Source organism: Hirundo rustica, chromosome 17 (assembly GCF_015227805.2).
Source record: "Hirundo rustica isolate bHirRus1 chromosome 17, bHirRus1.pri.v3, whole genome shotgun sequence".
NCBI classification, from domain to species: domain Eukaryota; kingdom Metazoa; phylum Chordata; class Aves; order Passeriformes; family Hirundinidae; genus Hirundo; species Hirundo rustica.
In genome coordinates this window covers 1,680,271-1,701,406 of record NC_053466.1, presented here as the reverse complement: position 1 = coordinate 1,701,406, position 21,136 = coordinate 1,680,271, and the positions used below count along the sequence as shown (strand labels likewise).

The 21,136-nt window shown below is 45.9% G+C and overlaps 1 protein-coding gene across 1 annotated transcript in view; it reads left to right on the top strand.

Annotated features, from left to right (window-relative positions):
- Nucleotides 1-4,162: 4,162 nt before the first annotated feature.
- AACS (acetoacetyl-CoA synthetase) overlaps nt 4,163-21,136 on the top strand; it is a 37,575-nt gene continuing 20,601 nt past the window's right edge. Inside the window, exons 1-5 of the mRNA XM_040080757.2 lie at nt 4,163-4,378; nt 7,442-7,545; nt 10,562-10,682; nt 13,567-13,680; nt 19,782-19,879. Of these exons, the coding sequence (XP_039936691.1) occupies nt 4,261-4,378; nt 7,442-7,545; nt 10,562-10,682; nt 13,567-13,680; nt 19,782-19,879 (555 nt within the window). The 5' untranslated portion in view covers nt 4,163-4,260. The remainder of the gene's footprint in view (nt 4,379-7,441; nt 7,546-10,561; nt 10,683-13,566; nt 13,681-19,781; nt 19,880-21,136) is intronic.

Sequence of the window (21,136 nt, the reverse complement as noted above, 5' to 3'; positions counted from 1 at the left end):
TCTGCTCAAAGAATACATTGCATCATGGCATGAAACGCAGCTCTCAGCCACGTCGAACTGCTTAATGAGGAGAGCTGGGAGGTTTCTAGAAAGGTCTTCTGGGGGTCTCACTGTACAGGGGAGGCATGAGTGTGCTTCTCTATTTCCTCAGTAAAATAACTGGGTGAGTCTTACTCAGAGATAGGGTTTTAACAACAATTTGAACTGTGTTTAGAAAAAATTGGGGGCTTCTAGGTGTCTGAGTTTCAGCAGATCGCAGGGCTCTCTCTTTTAAAATCATCATTATGCTCAAAAAAGTGGCGTGGCCTTAAAGAAAGCCAGCTGATGTTAGCGTGGACCATTTCTTAGCCTCACTGGTCCTTACATTTGTCTTCAATTAATCTCCCAGCCTCAACCTATCATAGCTGATCTCTTTATGGCCATTTGTCATTTTAGACCTTTTTTCCCTAATGTCCTCCCCATGAGATTTTTCTTGCAATGTGAGACTGTTTTCTTCTTTATATTTTTTTTCCCCCCTTTTTATTTCCTTTTATTTCTTTTTCCCTTTCTGCAAATGTCTTTGATTTTGACTCTGGTTACTTGTACCCCTGACACCATACAGAGGTTGCAGAGATCATGGATATCAAATGAGCCAGAGGTTTCTTATTCTCATCCAGACTTATTAACCAGCTGGCCAATCCTCTGAATATAGGCTTAAAAAAAAAAAAAATCTTTCCAAAATCTTTAGATTCCCTAATCCACTTGTTGGTTCAATGGATCATGGTCAGGCCTCGGCATATTGCAGAGATCGCCCTGAGGTGTTATTACAAAACTTTTATCACACAGATCCAGGCATTTCAACATTCAGTTTAGTCTTACAGGTGACTCCAGGTTACCTCAGAGCCCACAACAGGGTACTGCCATCGGCAGCATTATTGCTTCCCATCAGCTCTGAAGCATCTTTTGAATGGCCCCTAATCTAATCTGCGACAGAAAACATGATTTCATTTCTACCCTATTATTACTATTAGCAGGCATAATGCAAGACTTAAAAAGACTTGGAAATGGACAATTCCAGTTAATCTTATTCAGGCTATTTTCCTCCGGCTATCCTAATCTAGTCTCCAAACCAATTGCAATAATCACTGCAGTCCTCTTATTACCCGTTTTCTCATTAAAGGTTTGTTTAATTTTCCTTCTTTTACTTCCCATTTTTCCAAAGTCACTTTTGAAAGACGAAAAAATTGGTTTGGATAAGGGAGAACTGGAATGAAGGCAGGGATGATGTATGCATAACCCCCTCTGAAGTAAGGATAGGATAGTAAAACTGCTGCTGATAAGTGAGAAAGTGCTTTCAGGCTTTCCTAAAAGCCCAGTTTTATCAGCAAATCCATCATAACCCTTCCTCCCTGAGCTGTAACTGGGTCAGTCCTTTCCAAATTACACCTTTTTCAGCTCAGCTTTTGGGTCCATTCTCAGGTGATTTATCTGCTCATTTTCTTTTTAGGAGTACAGGTTACTTTGGGTGAGGGAAAGCGGCAGTTGTGCTGCTGCTTTTAAGGAGGAAACACTTCGCAGGAAGGGTTTTTTAGACATTAGAACGGGCTGCTCAGGAAGGTGATGGAATGACCGGCCCTGGAGATGTTTAAGGAAAGGTTGCATGAGGCGCTCAGTGCCATGGTGTGGTTGACAGGGTGGTGTTGAGTCATAGATTGGAATCGATGACCTCAGACGTCTTTTCCAGCCGAACTGATTCAGTGATTCGGTGCTTTTTTATCCTAAAAGAGGCAATTTCAGCATCGCCTCGGCGCTGAGGGGAGCCGCGGAGAGACCCCCGCCCCTCCCGCCGAGCGGCATGAGAGCGCTCCTCTGATTGGGCACACCTCCCCCTGATCCGGCCGCTCGTTGGCCGGCTGGGAGAGGGGGCTTGAGAAACCTCTGCGCCGATTGGTCCCTGCTGCCGTCGGCGCTGCCCCGGTCGGCCCAGCCGCGAGGAGAGCGGGCTCTGGGCTGATGTGGGGCCAGGCGCGCCGCAGCCAATCGGAGGCGGCGGCGTCACGGGCGGCGTGCTCCGCGCGGGATCCGTCCGCAGCGCGGGCCCGCCCGGCCCTGAGGGGCGGCGGGCGGGGCGCGGGGTCACGGCGTGGCTGCGGCGTCACGGCGTGGCTGCGGCACAGCCGGAACGGAGCCCTCCGTGCCGTGTCAAACCTTTCCTTAAACACCGCCAGGGACGGGGATTCCACCACCACCTCCCTGGGGAGTACATTCCAGTATCTAAGTACTTTTTCTGGGAAGAAATTCTTAATGTGCAACCTAAACTCTGCTGGCACTGCTTAAGGCTCTGTCATCGTGTCCTGTCACTTGTTCGCTGCGAGTAGAGCCCGAGGCCCCTGGCTGCCCCCTTCTGTCAGGGAGCCAGAACCCCCCTGAGCCTCTTTATCTCCAGGCTGAGCCCCTTTCCCAGCTCCATTCCTGTCTCGGGACTCCCTCCAGCACCTCAATGTCCTTCCCGAACAGCGAGGCCCAGAACTGGGCGCAGGACTCGTGGTGTGGCCTCACCAGAGCACAGGGGTCAGTTAGGCGGCCTCACTCTCCTGGGCTGTGACCCCCTTGGAACACGGGGCGGCCTCAGTAAAAATGAGAAATTAAAGCTTTGCTTCCAGTCCTGGCAACCAGAGATGGCATCCACCAGGTGTTTGCTCAGGTGCAATTCTCAACCTGTCTCACACTCACCCCAGAGCAGGGCAGGCTGTTCATCACTGGGGTAAATGGTTTGGAGGGGCAGCCCGGGGTTCTGAGGTCTGTGCCGGCATGGAAGGCAAAACCCTCCTGCCCCTTTTGGGTTGTGAAGGTGTTTATGACACCAACAGAGCGTGAACCTGTGTGGGTACATCCACTGGTACACGACATGCAGGCATCCAGTATAAGTCATCTCTTCAGCAGACTGCGGGAGGATGGATTCTCCAGGAAGTTTCCCCACCACGGGCTGCGGAAACCAAGCCCAATGAACCCTCTGGGACCTGGACACTGGCGCTCCGCTCCTGCCTTCTCCCTTATCTCTGTGCTTGGCAGGTGTCCGGCCATGGATTTCACACTTCCACTGACCTCTGAGTGCTGCCAAGGCGAGGGAGGCACATGGGGCAGATAGCGTGTTCCCATTCCACCCCCGCCTCCCCAACTCCCTTAGGCTCTGGGGAGAGTTGTTTAAAAATACGCCAGATTGAAGGTCTGTCTCGAGGCAAATAAAAATTGTACATTGTTTAAATCACATCTCCACGGCCTTCAGATTTAATAAAGGAGATGTATTCTGGTAGCACAAAATCTAAATGGCACGTAGAGCAAGTATACAATCTGTTACACGTATTTTATTTTCATATACAGTACGCCCGCATGATTTCCCACCAAAATCCCATTTTTGAGGTTTCCATGAATTAGAAACAAAACCGTGACCTTGAAAATAAGTTACATAAGCAACATGGGTACACCGTGAAGAGTGGAGTCGTTTTGGTTCTAAACGACCCTTAAAAATCACGGACTAGCAGTGAATTGCACGTTGTCGAGTGCTTTATTACCACCGATTCCCGGCTGAAATCGGCTGTCGCAACATCTCGATGGTCACCAGCAGAGCCCTCATTTAGAAAGCAGAGCAGTAATATTAAGTTTTAATCCGAGGTACAAGCTGTGTAGGCTGAGAGCTTTACACAAGCGCAGCTGGGATGGCGAGGCCAGGGAGAAACGCGTTTCTTGCCTCATTTTTGGGTCAAAGACACTTGTTAATACAGGCCTCCTTGGGGCGGGGGTGGGGGGAAGAAATAAACAAACAGATCGGCGGTAATTTTGCGGAGATCCGGTGAAAAGCGCGAAGCGATGGTTCCTCCCGCTGCCGACGCGGCGTCTGGTGACCTTTAGAGGTGACAGGGACCGGCTGTCCGGCACGGCCGCTGGCCCATTCATCCCTCCCCGCGCTCCCCGGGGCCGGGTGACCCCGCCCGCCCCGCTGTCCCCCGTGTCCCCGCCCGCCCCTCGGTCCCCGCTGTCCCCCGTGTCCCCGCCCGCCCCTCGGTCCCCGCTGTCCCCCGTGTCCCCGCCGCCCCCTCGCCCGCCCCGCCCCGCACTTTTCTCCGCGGCGGAAGGTTACGGAGTGATGCGAACCGCCGGCGGCGCCTTTAAAGCGTGCGCACGGAGGAGGGGCCGCAGCCAGCGCCGGGGCGCGGTGGGAGCGGTGTGTGTGCGGACTCCTGCGGGACTGGACGGCGCTCGCCTCGCTCCACCGCCGCAGCCATGTCCCGGGAGCCCGAGATCATGGAGTCGCAGGTGATGTGGGAGCCTGACACGAAGCGCAACACGCACATGGACCGGTTCCGCGCCGCCGTGGCTAGCAGCTGTGGGCTCCGCCTGGGTGAGCGCTGGGCGGGGGCCGGCGGGCGCTTCCCGGGGCTGCGGGGGCCGCCAGGCGCTGCCTCCCCGGGGTGGCTTCACCGCGGGCCCGCGGCAGGTGCGCGGCCCGTCCGTGTGCCGCTCGGGTCTCGGTGGCCGGGCACACCCCGGGGCAGGTGGGCAGAGAGCTGCGGGCGGGATGCTCTGCTTGAGCCTCAGCCGGAGGCCTCCGGGGCAGCATGCGCTGGTGTGAAGGTATGTACAGATGGGAAAGGCAAACAGCCTTATCTGCGCCTGCTGCTGCGGCTGGATGTCAGCCCGGGCAGCGCTACCTGCGGCGGCTCCCGGTGTGCGGGGAGCTCTGGGGCCGGGAGCGGCACTGGAGTGACTTGGTGTTTTAAAGGGATGTGGGAAGGAGGGATTGCTGTGGCCATGGCTGAGGTGAGTGTAGCCTTAGCGTGACACTTCAGCAGCAGGGGCGTGAGAGAGTGGAGTTGTGGTCATGCTCACATTTCGTTAGGAAGAGTGCATGTCTTGTAATACTCAGGTGTACTGGGAGGTGGATGGTGATGCATAAGCTTGTTCAGTGGTGGAAGAAGATAAGGGAGCTTTGCTGTGCAACTACCACAGCTCTTGAACTGCAGTTCCTACCTTGTTCAGAAACACTCGTGTGGCTGTGAAGAGGTGTGTGGTTCTTTGGCTTGGAAACAACTGAAATGAGGCCTGCTTTGAGCAGGGGTTTGATGTCCAGAGGTGTTTCCGACTCGGAGTGTTGTTTTTTCCATAACCGCTGGTTGTAGGTCGTGTCTCCAGGCTCTCAGAGGTGCTGGCTCTGTGGGCTCAGCTACATCATGGACCAGGTAAACTTCAGTGCATGGAGAGGTCAAACCCTTCAGTTCTGACTGGTTCATTTTATATTGTTCTCACTAAATATTTAGGGCCCAAGTTGCTAGTGTAGCTTTCCTGTAACCATTTGTCTGATGGAGGCTGAAAGGAGCAGTTTTGGCAGGTGGTTTGGAAGTTTGTCAGTCCAGTGTAGGTGTCAGTGGTACGAGCAGACACGTTCTGGAGTGGTAGCGGTGTCAGTGCTGCTTCTGGCAGTTTATGTCCAGGAGACAATTCCTCACCTTGGTTGCTGTGTGGGTAAGCCAGGTCATTATTTTGGCTGCTGGTGATTTCCCACTGGGATCCAGGTGTGTGGTGTCTTAACTCTCCTGCTGCATGGGAAGCAAGTTAATCCAGGGTTTTAGGCAGTGAGTGGAATGGTGTAGCTGATGCCCGTGTGATGAAGAGCAAGTGCAGTTGCACGCAGGCTGCCTGAGTTTATGGCTGAAACAACCAGAACTCTTCTCCCCGCACTGGGAAGTGGCTTTCTCTGTCGGAAGGTGGATTCCTGTCTGTATCTAGGGACCTTTGTCAGTTTCCATTAAGTTGCACTGGCGCTCATTGGCATGAGTGCTATTCACAACAAAGAATGGATCTCTCTGCAGCATTAAGATGTGGACTCTCAGGAGGGCTGAGGGCAATGCAGTCCCTTAGACAATGGCTCTGCTCTGGAAATGTAACAAAACGTAGTGTTTGCCTGTTGAGTAACAGGCCTGTGCCCTGAAGGACTTGCATGCTGAAGCTTATTTGGAACAAACTTTAGAGACAAACCAGAACAAACTGTTTGTGCTGTAGGAAACCAAATTAGTAGTGACCTGTAGCTTCTTGCATATATCAGATTGATTTGGAGCAGGTGGTACAACTGGGTTTTGAAGGAGGAGGTGGGAACTTGAATTCTTCTTGTGTCAAGTCTTATTTCTGTGCAGCTGATGTGTGGAGTAGAGGATAGTGATGGGTAACTTTGGAGTGTAAAAAGGGTGTGTAGAGGCAGGGATTTGGGCAATGTGCAAATGAAATCTGTGTTATGGAGAAGAGTCTTTGCGTTGTCTATCAATAATACCTAGGGGATAATCCCACTTTGATGGAAAGGATTGATGGGGGAATAAGATGTGGCAGGGATGGACCGGGTGGGGAAACAGTTTTGAGGGTAAGTGTGAGTAACAGTGCAGAGATGGTTTTGAATGTTTTTCTTTTAAAAAGCTGGAAGATGTCCTCCTTGTAGAAGAGAGATTGCAAAGATGGCTTCTGCAGCAATTGGCTGGATAACAGGCTGAAAACCCAGAGATAATTGGTGAAAATGCCTTTGAATGGTTTAGTGGAAAGCATCGAATAGGGAACAGTTGGCAGAACAGGAAGCTTACTGTCACTGATGGCAGAAACATTTAATTGGTTGCTGGCACAGCTTCAAGATATTGTGGACATGATGAGGAAATGCCACTTCTAAGCTGGCAATGAGGAATTGGCTTCAGTTATTCATACCTAGAACTGTTTTACACTATATTTAGTTTGAATTGTGGGGTTTGTTATGCATGCTTCAGGTTACATCATGTGTCTCACAATCAGGTAAGGCTTAAACTGCTTATTTCCACGTTTTTAATGACAGGTTGTGGTTTTAATATCTAGCTAGTAAACATCTTGTTTGACATCATTCATGCTGTCTCAGTATGAGAAGGTGAGCTGCAGTCTGTCAGACCTCATTTTCACTGAAAACTGCTGTGTTTCCTGTTAGAGTGATGTTGATCCCATGGCTGGAGTGCCTCTAATCTCTGTATCACTGAGCTATCAGAGGCCTTTGGCCCCAGACTGGGACCTTCCAGCAAACGTCCCTTGTCAGGAAGCCTCGTTTATCTTTTGCTATTTGAAAGTATCATGTTGATAGATAGGGAGTGTCAACAAGCAGGACTTGTTTAATCTTCAGTTGCGCTGATGGCAGAGGAGTGTGTGGAGATAGTGCAGGGAGTTATTAGGAAAGGTCACTGTCTGTGGGGGCAAACGGCTCGTAACACAGGTGAAGTGATCTCTTCAGGTGTCCAGGTAGACTCTCTGTTGGTTTTATAGTCACTTGTTCTACTCTGTGGTCAGATTTGTCTTCCTGATTGTTTTAGCCACAAATTTTCCTTATCTGGGATATCCCTAATAGTGCTTTGTGTACATGCCTGTAATTCTCTGCATAATGCTGACACATGTCTCTTACTTCCAGCCAACTATGATGATTTATACCAGTGGTCAGTGGAGTCCTACTCAGACTTCTGGGCAGAATTCTGGAAGTACAGTAACATCGTCTGCTCTCGCCTCTATGATGAGGTAAGTTCAGTGCTTATCTTACAGCAAGTGCAACACGAAGCGGAAATAAACCGATGTTACAATCAATCTTTTGACCTCTTCTTGCAACTCTGGCAAGCGATACGAGGAATTGATCTAGTCCTGCATTTCCTGGTGTGGTGGATGGTGGTGTTCTGTTGCTGGTACACTTTAGGACAGTGGAACCCTTGAGTTTTGTTGTCCTCAGCAGTTCTGCTTTAGTGTCCTTGTGGCCATGTTCTTGCACACCTTGTCGTTCCTGGCTGCTTGTGGGGAGTCTGCCAATGCACTGCCTCCTGCCTTAGGATTGTGCTGCTGGGATATCACCCTGGTTTTGTAAATGCTGGCCTTCTGTCAAGTTCATGTTTGCCTTCCCTGCGTCAGCCTGCCTGATAAGTGCGCCTGTAACACTCTGGCTTTGTAGAACTGGTTATGGAGGCTCTGCAGTCAGGTGCAGGCTTGAGATATCTCTGAGGGAATGGTGGTGGTGGGACACCAGACAGTGCCACAGAGTCCCTTTGGAGGGAAGGTGACTCTGCAGATCTTGCTGATGGAGCCGTTGTACAGTCCTGGTGTAGGACACCAACATCACCCTGTGGTTTTCCACCTGGGGAAGATGTTGGGCTAATTGCTTGAAAAGCTTGATGCAGTGGAACCTTCCTGGGGTTTGGAACCTTCCTGGGGTTTAGTAGGGAGGACTGGACTTGTCTTAATGCCTGGAGTCCATCTGTTCCAGAACCCTCAGAGTGCTGTCAGTCCTACAGAGGGGACTGCTAAGTTGTTTTGACTTGTCCTGTTTTACTGACTTCTGTGCTGATATGATGGATCAAGGGGTTCTTCCTGTCTTCCTGCCATGGAACTGTGTGCTCAGGTGTCTTATTTGATGTGCCTCACCCTTCAGAAGAGTGAATGCAGCAAGAGTGTAAGAACTAGCCTGCTTTGGAGTGTGTGGTCTCAGCACTATAAACACTTAAACTTCACATTTTCTGTAGGTGCTAGCTCAAACTCTGGGAGCTGTCAGAGTAACTGAGCTGGGCTGTGGTAGCTAGAGGGGTGGGAAGATGGATTTGAAGTCTTACAGCTTGATCCTGGCTGTCTGCCGGAAGTAAACATTGCTTTGAGGTAAATAAAATGTTTAACGAAGCAGAATTGACTCTTTTGTTCCCAGGCAGTGAAACAGCTTCTACTTCTGCAGGTCATTCTAAGAAAAACAATAAAACTTTGTGTACACAGGATAAAACCAGCCAGGATTTTATTTAATCCCAGTGAAGGTTTGAGGTATGTGATGTAGACGTGCAGATGTCACTCTGTAGCAGTTGACATCTGTGTCACTTGTGAGATGAACAGAGATCCTTCAGTGTGCAGAGCTGTGCTGGCAGCGCTGCCATTGGAACGTCAACTCCCAGGCAGCTGTCGTTAAACGAAGGATGTGTCGGAATTTCTCCTCTTGCTATGAGAAGCACCTGACACCTGTTGGTCCTGTGGAGGGGCCTCCAAGGGAGGGATCAGGTTCATCTAACAAAATACCACTGCCAAAGATTGAGCTTAACGAGGAGTCACAGGTGTTACCTGAAAACACTGGAGTAGGAGTCCAGCTCCTGGTGCTAGTGGAGCTCTTAGAAGCTCTGTGAAGGATTTTTTCCACTTCAGAAGAAAAGAAAAAAAACCAGTTATGTTGGATCTTGTCCTGGAAATGTTGAAAGCATTCTGCTCATTTTTCTTCAAGCTGAGGAAGTCAGAAATGAGTCAGTTTTAAGAGCAGCTTCTAATTGCTGCGATATAATGTATGCTAGTATAAAAATCATTTGTGCAGCCTGAGTTGATAAAGTATAAATGTTATGACTCAGTTCTTGCCAATTGTTAGGAGCAAAGAAATCAGAGTTCTCTTTTTAGAAAATACACTGGAAATAAAATAATGCAGTAGTGTACTTCCACATGAGTTTTAAGTTAAAAGTTAATTTTAAGATTGCCTCTAGTAATACATACACTGCTCCCAAAGCACAGAGCCATTGGCTTTTCTGGAATGGGATGTGTTTTAAGCCTTGCTTGGCTTTCAGAAGAGCCTTTCACTTGGGCTGAAGGAATGCTGTTTCTGTAATGTGTGTGCAGTCCCGGAGAGAGAACCTGAGGGTATAAACTGAAGCTTTCAAAAGCACTGCTATAAAATAAAGTTTCTATTTAAAGATTTCTGAAGAAATGTGCTGCCGAATCACTGAGCAGAGGGACATTTTGGAAGGAATTTAGACCTCTGGCTAATGCTAAGGGCTCTTTACCTGTGTTGTTAAAGCTAGTCTTAGCTGTGGCTTATGGAGGCATTGTTGAATACTTTGAGGCTTAATTAGTTCAAGATGAGGGAAGTTGTTTCAGCTGACTATTTTTGATGATTTTTCATTGCATTTTTCAATTCTTTGCCTGTCCTAGTCCTAAGTGGGGAGTAACTTAATACAGGTTTATTAGGTTGTTGGATCCTGCTAATCCTGAAAAAATGGAGAACTCGAATGAAAAGCTGGAACTCTTCAGTTACATTTGACTACACGTTTAATTATTTTGAATTACCACTGTGAGTTCCTGCTGTCGGTCTCTGTACCCTGTGAGTCGTGCTGGGGAAGAGTGGATGCTCACACCTTCCAGAGAGGGAGGCTGGGCTGTGTATGGCCTGGCACAGAGCTAAAATCTGCTCAGTCCCTGTTTGGGGTGTTCCTGGGGTCTGTGTGGATCTCCTGCTCTGGGTGCAGTCACAATGGTTTATCTTTCTTGTGTATTAAAGGCTGGTCCAAAGGTAGAACTTCCCCTGGTTTTGTTGTAATGATGTTTGCTCATGACAGTTAACAAATAATTAAACTTTCCAGGCCTCTAATTACAGGATCAGTGTCTGTTGGCCATCTGTAAGCTGGGAGAAGGGATTCTTGCCTGATAAAGTCTGCAAAGAGCTTGGAACTGATGAGCTGTCTTCTGTTCAATGCTGTGAAAAAGCAGTTCTGTTCCAGTTCTCCAGGCATGACTGATGTATTTCTTTCAGGTGGTGGATACATCCAAAAGTATTGCAGATGTCCCGGAGTGGTTCAAGGGCAGCCGTCTGAACTATGCAGAGAATCTCCTGAAGCACAAGGACAACGACAAGATTGCACTGTATGCAGCAAGTAAGGAAAATAAACACCTTGGGTTTATCTGCTGCTCACAGGGCTAGGCCTTCTGAACCTGCTCTGGTGAAACATGGAAATAAACTGGTTTGGATGAGGAGAAAAAAGGGTAATAAAGTTACACTGCACAATCTGTGATACAAAAAAAAAAAATCCACCAAAAACAAAACAGCAAAATATGCTCTGGGAATATAGATATGGAGAATCCTTGGCCAGATAAATGAAGTTTTCTTAGAATGTGCTCAGCTGCATTAAATAGTGAAGCTTGTGCTGTGTTTAACATCATTCAGTATTTGAGGAATTATTTCACATTTGTCATAAACACTCACCTACCGCTTGCCTTCAGGAAGTATTTTGGCACTGTAGCTTGATAATGTCCTTCCCACCCTCTTCCTTTGCCTTTTATTTTAGGAATACTGAGAGCTACATGGGGTTTAGGCAGGAATTCACTCTGCTTTTGGTAGCACAGAAACAACAGCTATGTGCCTGGAAGACTTGCAATTTTACTCTTCTGGAGCACTAAATCTATCTTCTATCTATTTTTGTTATGCTGAAGATTTGAGCCTAGTAAAATCTGTGTAAATCTAATAAAATTCACACAAAAGGATGGTGATAAGACCCAGAGAAGAGACTTTTGTCTGCTGACTTTGGTGACTTTAAAAACCAGTTCTAATCTCTGCTGGGTGGGATTAGCTTCTGTGCAGGTGTGTGAGTGCTTCCTCAGGGAGCTGCATTTGGGGTTTCCCTTCCACTGGACCTAATCCTTACCATGAGACTGACCAAGCAGTGATGCTGCTTAAGAGCCTGTCAATGATCAAAGAAAGCTGGCAGCTCCCTAGAGAAAGTGGTGCAGGACTCTGCATTGATTGTGTAGGTGTTCAGAAATCTTGGCTTCTGGTTTTAGCTACACGGGAATCAGTTTTTGAGTTACAAAGAAATTGTTTTTAAACAGCTGTGTGAGACAGCAGTCACCTTCTGCAGGCTTATTGCTGGAGAAATACTTATCAGTTGTGTTTTGCTGGTTAGAGGTATTGAAAGAGACCTCTCTGATCTCATATATTTAAAAATCATTATTTAAAATCAACTACCAGTTCAAAGAGAATGGTGAAATCTGTGACCAGCAGTTTTGGTGGATAAGAATTGATCTGGTGAAGTCTGGAAATGAAGCTTGTAACCAGAAGCTGGCTTTAAAGTAACTGGAGTCATCACTTTCAGATTTTGAGATCATTAGAAGAGCTTCTTGTGTATTATTTAATGGAGGAAAAAAGCCGATGTGGTTGAGTGCATCTTGTGGAGCACCTGGAAGCCAAACATTGATTAATAAATAAACTCTAAATGTATGTAGAATTGATGTGATTGATTTGTTAATGTTAAAAGCTAAACATGTGACTTGAGAAAGTGGAGTTAAATATTGTCACTTCAAATTATCACAGGAATTATCATCAATTCAGTGAATGGCTTGGTTTGACATGTGATCACACAGTTCTGTAGGTCTTTTTGTTAGGAAGTCACGGGGTGTATCAAAGGCTGCTTTGTCACACATTCACGGGTGGTGATAGCAAAAGGAGCAAAATTATTTCCTAGTTGATTATTGTGTGAATGCTGGAATGAACAATTGGCTCCTCTGTGGTGAGCAGACTTCCACCTGCATTTCTTCCGTGACCTTCTGCTGTGTTTAATCTTCTTAAGACCTCTTAAGTCAGAGTATTTTTTGACAACTCCCTGCTGCTGGGTCACAGTGGTGGTTTGGGGGCCTGGGTCAGGTTTGTGTTTGCTGGGGATGATTCTGTGGGAGCAGGATTGGAAATGTAACTTTCCTAAACAATTTCACTCGTCACTGGCTCCCACAGTGAATCTTTTTTTGTGATTCCCTTCTCCTGATCATGGAGCAAGATCCCTGTCTCATTTCCTGTTGTTCTCTGGGAACCCAGCTCTGTTGGCAGTCCCTGCTCAGTTTATGAACTGCGTGTAACAGACTTGGGTTGTTTTACATCAGGACTTGCTCCCTTGCTCTGTGTATGTCCAGATTGATTGGTGTGAAAGTCTAAGAAGGCAAAAGAGTGAAAAACCACCATTCCCTGCTCAAGGCAATCAGACTGAGGGCAGCTCTGGAAGGAGCAGGGGGTGCAGCTCACCTTTCCTGTGGCACCCTTGGCATCCTTCATGAGGGGTGCTGGACAGTGGGAGTAGGACAAGTTACGCCTTTGCAGCAGTCCCACTCAGGGAAGGGACTTCAGGGTGGCAGATTTTTGCTTTCATAACATTTAGGGTTGTTCATTTTGTTTCACGAGTGACTTGTTAACAGCTTATGTAACACCTGACGTTCAGTACAATAGGGAAAACACCTGCAGATCCCTTCAGAGGTGAGTGGAGTCCGGTTTGTTTGCTTTGTGCTACATTGGTGAAGGCAGATGATGCAAAAGCACATTGAAAGTCAGGGATGTGTGTGTTTTTTCTAGTCTGATTTGCTGTAAAAACCTGAACTTGGCAGCTTGTGCTGCTTCCTAGACCTGATAAGAAATCTGAACAAAAAGGGAAAATGATGTTCTTACCATGTTAGAAATTAACCTTGGTGAGTGCAATCTATTTATTGTGAGTCCTTGAGAGCACACCTTTCTCCAGTGAAGAGTTTGTTTGTGCAGATGTGTTTATCTTTAGAAATGTCCTCATGCTTACTGAACAAATACCACTGATTAATACTTGATTCTCATTAAAAAGAAGAGGTTTCGGTGCAGCATAAGAGGAACTTCAAAAGAAAAATATAAATATTAGAAGAAGCTGCTCTCTTAGAATTGCTTTCTATTCTTCTAGGGTTAGTTATTTATACTAGACTCTTGTTGCAATGACTGATTTCTGACTGACTGCTTTAATTTTCTTTCCCCAGGGGAAGGCAAAGAAGAAATCTTGAAAGTTACTTTTGAAGAACTGAGACAAGCTGTAGCTTTGTATGCTGCAGCCATGAGGAAGATGGGAATAAAAGTAGGAGACAGAGTTGTGGGTGAGTAATTTTAAGGGACAGGAGGTGGATTTTTTTTTTGAAATGTGCAAGTGTGTAATCAGAGTTACAGAAACATGACTGTGAGACAGTGTTTCACAGAAAATTTCACATAAACATCCTGAAGAAAAGGCTCTTGTGCTGCTGTATTTACCTTTGTAGGAAATGCATTTCTAGGGGGAAGGAACCTGGATTGGACTGCAAGTTCTCTAGCACTGAAGGGGGAAGGAAAAAGCTTCATTCACCAGGATCTGCTTCAGAAACACTCTGGAAGCAGAGGTGATGGAGACTGAGCCTCGAGTCACAGGGTCTGGCAGATTCCTGTGGGGGCAGCCTGGGAAATGATGGTCCAGGGCTGGTTGTGCTGGTGCCACTGGAGTTCCTGAGCCAGGTAACCCAGTGCCCTGTGAGCTGCAGGTCTGGGGGAGAGCCCTTGTCCTGCCACCAGGACCGTGACAGAGCAGCTGCTGGGCAGTAACTCCTCAAGTCAGCCGTGCAGAGATTAGATTTGGAACCCTGGGATCCTTTCAGCAGCTCGCCACATCTTCTGCAGTGATATTTCCTGTCAGGAGATTGTCATGTGTGTTTCTCTGTATAAACAGACTTCTGTCCTGTGAACAGCTTGTCCAGTGGGCAGTCCAGGCTTGGAAAGGAGTTACATTTATGTTGAAACTGCTGGGTTTGATCTTCCAGCTCAGCTGTTTCACCTCTTTAATTTGTCAGAACTGCAATATCCTTGAAGCTCCTTGGCTCCTACCTGGCAGTTCTGGTGTTTGTGTTGTGTACTGCTGGATTCCCGTGTTCTCTGAGCAACACCTGGCCATCATCCTAAATAAGTGTGTGTAAAATCTTACATGATGCAAACCCACAGTGATGAAACTCTTGATTTGTTTTCTGCATGCTGCAAACTTGAAACAAAGTCTTGAAAACCAAATTTTAAACCCACAACTATGGCCTGGAAATGTAAATCTATTCAGTAGAGCTCATTTCTTGCATATGGTATGAGTATGCTCTGGAACTGGCAGCCAGACATGAAATTATCACAGATGGTGGCTTGGTTTTAACACAGAATTAGAGCTAAATCCTTAATTAGGTATGAGCCATACAGTGAAGTTGAGAAGGTTTGTCTGAATGAAGATGCTCTAATTTTATCTCAATTTTCAACCTTAATGCTGTTATGTTCATATCTGATTATTTCTTGAGCAGCAGCAGCAGGGAAAATGTACTCTGAAGCTGGAGAAAACATAGTCTTGAAATACAGCTGTAGCCTGTGCTGCTAATTATGCTATTACAATTTTAGTAACAGTTCCTGTAAGTTAATTACTGTCTTGTTTAGCGCTGCAGGCTGGCTGATTTTTGAATTTTTCTTGTTTTGGTGGCTGGCTCACCTCTCATTTAAATTAAAAAGAATAGTTCATACATTGTTTAAAGTGATAAAATTGCTTTTGATACTTCTGTGGGGTCTCGACTTCTTTCCTATGTTTTTCTGCTATGCCCGAGGATATTGGCAGTCATTGGAAGAGCTCAACTCTAACATTGGGGCTTCCCAAACTGAGTTGGGGATGAGGCATTAAGTGTTGAGTGGGGAAGCTGGAATCCTACCCCCTCTTGTGCCATCAAAACTCAGGCTCTCCAAAGCTTGCTGGAGTCCCCAGGGATGTGATTTGTCCCAAAATTTAGAGTAGATGGCAGAGGGAAAGGCAATTCTAACTGTGGTTCATAGCAGTAACACAGGTACTACTTCTGAAAAAACAGTTTTTAAATAGGAAGGAGATATTGTATGCACTTCATTACAGCTGCCTAACATGTAGTCAGCCTGTCAGGTTCTGACACCCTTTGTTAACACTTTCTCTTAAAATCTGGGCTGTTAGAATTACACCTGAGACTATTACTGTTGTTTTCCTGTGAATTTCATCTCCGTGCTTTGCTGCCTCTAAGACAAGACTGCTTTAACTTCTCATTATGCTCAACATACCCCCTAGTTTGTTCAATACAACTTACGGTTGCATCATGACAGTAATAGTATGTTGAAGCTGGAGGTGGGTGAGTGTGGGTGGACAGGCAGTGGTGTCAGCACTTTCTCAGCTTGGTTTCATTCCACTCTTCCCTTTCCATCACTGGGAGCACTTAATAGTGAACTTAATTGAAGCAGATGTGTTGTGAAACGTATTTCTTCCTCTAAAGATGTCTTGCAGTGCTGTCAGTGATGCTTCAACAATTGGAAGAGGCAGAGAATCCCTGCTGCAAGCTGCCCAGATCCCCACGTGAGGCACTCCTGGTCTCCCACTGGCCACCTGTTTGGCAAACAACAATGACTAAAATAAGAAAAAAACACAACTGGGGAGGATGTTTCTCCTCTATCCCTGCAGCCAGCTTTGCTCTGTTACAAGTCAGCAGTTAAAAACAATCTGATCTTCCCTGTGCATTCACACAAAACATCAATGAATTACATTGTCTAAAGCTGGTATTTTATCTATAGCAACTGTATTAGCCCTGCTTGCTTACGTGGGTTTTAAAGCCAGCTTTGTAAGAAGATTACTGGGGTGCTAACAGTTTCAGGACACAGCAATGTTGGGCAGGGTGGCCACTTGAAACTCTTACAGGAATATGAAATGTTCAAAATGGGAGTCCGGGCTCTGAATTCTGTTCAGTTTGAGAGCTGGTGTTGTTCAATAATATAAGACATTGAGGAGATATTTTAGTTGCTGCACCCTATTTTCCTTCTTCCTGATGTGTTCTCTCAAGGCACAGACAAAACCTTTGATGCAGGGTCCCAGTTCAGTTGTTGATTTTTTTTTCTCTGTGCACATAACTGCATGTTTGGGTGCCTCTTTTTCCAAGAAGAGACCTTTATTAAACTTTATGAAGGCATTAGGTGCTTGTGTGGAATGTGTTCTCAGCTCTCTGAGAAATCAGACTTTTGCCATCGTTTTTAACATAATTATATCAAATTTTTGGACTACAGTTTTTTACTGTACTGTTACTGTTGGTAAAGTGCTCCAGTCAGTGTAAATGAACACATGTAAGTGTAATCTAGATTAAGCAAATAGCAACTGACAGAAAATGCTGAGGCACTTAGTCCTGAGCAGATCAGGCTGTAAGTGCCTCTTAAAAAAAAATCCAGACAGTGTTTTTAAAATGCACTTGTCCTGCTTAAAGATGTCACAGGTTTTATATCAGATAAAGCTTTCAATTGTCTGGTTTTGTGGAGACTGTGTACAGTTTTGTAAGTCAGGAGTGCTGCTGGGACCCTTGTGTGTCATACTCTGGTTTTCCTGCTCCATGAGTTCCCAGCTCCTGTGTTTTGAGCCCTTTATTCAGTTGCTTTCTAGTTCACCCAAAGGGGGCAGATCCTTTTCTTTCTGGTAACAGGAGGTAGTTTTCACCTTTCTTACCACCTCTAAGAAAGGGGGGTAAGGGAAGATGCAGGGATAGAGAAATACCATATGTAGCTTTCCCCATGCTGACAAATCCTAGTTTTGATCCTTAGCTGAAATATTGTGTCCAGGAACATGGAGGCTCTAATTAAATATGAGCAAACATGATAGATATTTAAACAAGCAGTACCATTATTCCTCTATAATACAGAGCTTTTGCACACAGGTCACTGCTCCGTGACTCCTGCCTGGTGTTAATCCAGCTAAAGAAGTTGCCTTTTTCATCCTCTTTGTCAGCAACATTCCTGTTTCTCCAGTTCTACACGCTGGGGAGCTGTGTCAGCCCACTGCGTGCCCTGAGGAGCGTGCTGGTGTCTCCAGGGACACAGCCAAGTGCAGCGAGCTGGACGTGCAGGGCACTCCTTGTGAGCAGCTTGAGAGTCTCAGATGGGCGAGGAAGAAAAAAGGAATTTTGCTTACTTCTAAATGAGAATCCAGTTTTGGTCTGAAAGACTGGCAGGAGGAGTAGCTTGTGTCATTTAGCTGTTGGGGGAAAAGGAGCATGAGTCCTTACACTGCAGTGTTGGGAGGATCTCCAGGCAGAGCAGACCCAGGTTTTTATCTGTGGTGGTGTTGGGACAAATCTGTGAGATCCCAGAGAGCAGCAAGGCTTTTGGGATGGGTGAGAGCACAGAAATGCAGAGTTGGTTGCTGTGCATGTTTTGTACCTTTGGGCACTTTTGGCTGGTATCCTCCAAAACTCAGCCACCACCTCAAAGCCAGCTGACAAATGAAAGCAATGATTTAATTGTCTGGCTCACAGTAATCAGCGGAGATCTGTGATTTTGCCTTGAGGGATGCTGTGTGGGGTGGTGGAAAGCAGAATTGCCTAGAAGAGAACTGAAGGTTGTAAGCTGTGGCAAAGTAACAAGGAGGAGAGATCTTTCAGTTTTCCTTGCACTCTGGCCCCCTGATGATCCCATCCAAGAAATGCTCAGTGGAAATACTTGGCCTCAATTAAAGAACTGCTTTCGTCACACAAAATGACATTTTGGTCTGTTCTGGTTCATATATTTCAGATTATTTAGGGAGGCATATTTGTCTTACAAGAAAAATCACTGAGGCTTTGGGATACTGTGCCTTGTATAAACCTTGACCCCAAGGGAAAAATAGCAAAATAAATAATGCTTTTATGGGCATGAGCTTTTACTGCACTTTATGTGCTGAAGAACTTCACTGAACAAACAGCTATAAGCTGTAGGCAGTTCTGGGGAGTCATTTATATCTTAACATGGCATGAGGCTTTTATTCACAGTTGTATGTTTTCTAGAAATTGTTGGGCATAAGTCATAATGCTGTTTTAAAAGTTACTTACTCCCTGAAGCACAACAGCTTTCAGTAACTGCACTGGCACTGCCGGTTTAAGAAACTGATCTCACTGATTTTTTTTTTTTAATGAGGAAGAATCTCAGCTTAAGAAATTAAAATTAAAGTCCATTTTTTACACAGTTGTAAAAGGATGGATTTTTTTTTTTCCCAAGCAATGTAGAAAAACCTCACAAAAATCCATCTTGGTACCCTCCTACTTGGTAATATGAATATAGCAGAAATCGCTGTAAAGATCTGTGGTCTTAGTTCCTGTTCTGAAGTGAGAAGTTCCTGGCACTGGTGGGTGTTTGCTGTCCGCAGATACTTGGGGTGCACCTGCAGTCCAGATCTCAGTGCCCACCACTGCTGTTGAACAGGTTGGAAAGCGTTTTTAATTGCCATTTAAATTTTACTTTCAAATGTAGAATTCTAATTAGATGTCAGAGTACTGCAATTAGCCCCATCTTGTGCTTTTTAAAAGTACTTGGACATCTTTTTGGTTCCTCAGGAAAGGTGATCTGAAACTCCGGAACTTTGATGCACCTCAGTGTAGTTTGTGAGTTCCAGTTGCCTGTTTTCATTTGTGGGCTGGATTCTGAGCAGTGCAGAGTCAGGCTCAGCCACCCAGCACCTTGTGGACAGTTGCTCAAATTGACCTCACTGAAACTAAAATCTGACTTTCTTGACATTAATTTATTCTGTATGTCGTGATAAATTGAATTTAAATCTTGAAGTCTTGCTGCAAGCTAATGAGAGAAACCTGAAGAGCCACATTTGTGTGGGGATGTTCCACGGCTTGTCCCACTCTATTACTCCCTGATCAGCTGAGACACTGGTTTTGCTTGTTTGTGTTTAAGATTCTGGCAGTGTCTACCAGACAAAGTTTAGCTTTGTGAAGCTGAATCTCTGCTCTTGAGCTGTTTATGATCTTTCCTTACAGATACTGGTTCTTTAGTAGCTGTTCCTACAGTCTTGTTCTACTCCCCTGCATGCTGCTGTGTTCTCAGTCTCTGTGTACCCTGTTCAATCCATTAATTTCTTCTCCCAGTTACTCTTTCCAGTGTGCTGCCCTCTTATCCTGAGAGGTGTATTAATTAAGCAGCAACATTTGTAAATTGGGAATAATATTGTAGATAAAAAAATCCCTGCTATGAATATTTTTATAAATGGATTTATTACCAATTCCTTGTGTAACCGATTTGGCTTCAAGGTACGACATTGATTACGTGCAAAACTTTAAAGGGTGTTTCAGTCCAGGATTTTGCATTTTGAAAACCTGTTCACTGTATATATTTTTAATGTATTACATAGATTTTTTCCGGTGCTGTTCCATCTCTAACTGTTCCCCCCCTGCCCTAGGTTACTTGCCCAATGGCATCCACGCCGTGGAAGCGATGCTGGCTGCCGCAAGCATCGGTGCCATCTGGAGCTCCACGTCCCCAGACTTTGGCATTAACGTGAGTATCCCCTGCTCCCGTGCAGAGCAGCCCTCGCTGTGTGCCAGGCCAAGGCCGGGGCGATGAATTCAGGTGCCAGATGGGTTCTGTTCCCCTCCATCTTGCTGCCACCTCCTGGCACAGCCGAGCCCTCCGCGGCTCTTCCAGCTGCACCACCCCGCTCGCTTTCGCTTGTCGCTGCTGATTTTCAGCTTGGTGATTTGAGCGGCTCTTAGCTACTCGCTGTTGGGCTATTTTTAGATGGGCTCCGTGGCCTTGGTGAGCTTTTATTATATTAAGTATGCAAATGAGCAGCAGTGCAACAGAGTTGTCTGAGGCTTGGCTCTTCTTCCCAAATCCCCCCCAGGCTGCTTAGCCACGCTCCACACTCCAATTTCTTTGCCTAAGTAGTTCCATCCTCTGCCTCCTGGCAGGGTGAACTCAGCACCACCCTGCTTGGTCTTTTCCACAAGGCTTTATTTGCCAACAGTGAGGAATTTCATACTAATACCACTGACCTGATTAACTCTTTTTAGTGTAGAAATAAATGCTATATGTGATATTATGACATCCTAACAGATACGCCCTGGAAGCTTTGGGAATGTATTCTGCTTTGTTTGGAAAGTTTTTAGCACACATCACCACCAGATCACTAAGGGGGGTACTAAACCTTTCTTCTGTCTAAAAGTTTATGTATGTAAAATGCAGGGTTTTTTTAATTGCACAATATGGAAAACAGTGTTTTTAGATAAAGCCCTCAATTTTGGTGTTTAATCCCAGTGGCTGGGAAAATGTATGGAATAATTATTCCTGGATTAGCGCTAGAGGGCAGCAGCAGTCCATGTTCTTACACTTGAGGGTGTATCACTGGGGAAAAAATGATTAAAAAAATCATTACAGCATGTAATGATCAATCTGTTCTACAAATATTTTCTGCTTGCTCAGAAAATGATGGTATGGAGTATTTTCTGTGCAATGTTGATTCGATCTCTTATCTGGGGGAAGATTGTTCACTTTACTTGCATCAAAAAGGACTGGTATGTTTTTTGTCCATGTTGGTGGGCCGTTGTTTCCAGTGCCCAGCTTTCAGGTTTTTTTGTGATAGCTTTTTAATGAAACTTGGCCTTGGAATGGCAGCACCATCAATATAATTTATTTTCCTTTGGCAGTGTGCGTTGGCACGAATTCCAGTCCTAAAATCCTGAGGGAGATCAGCAGAAGCCCTCAGAGACATTGGCTTCCACGCTGAGGAAAAGCCATTCCTCCTTTTGTCAAGTC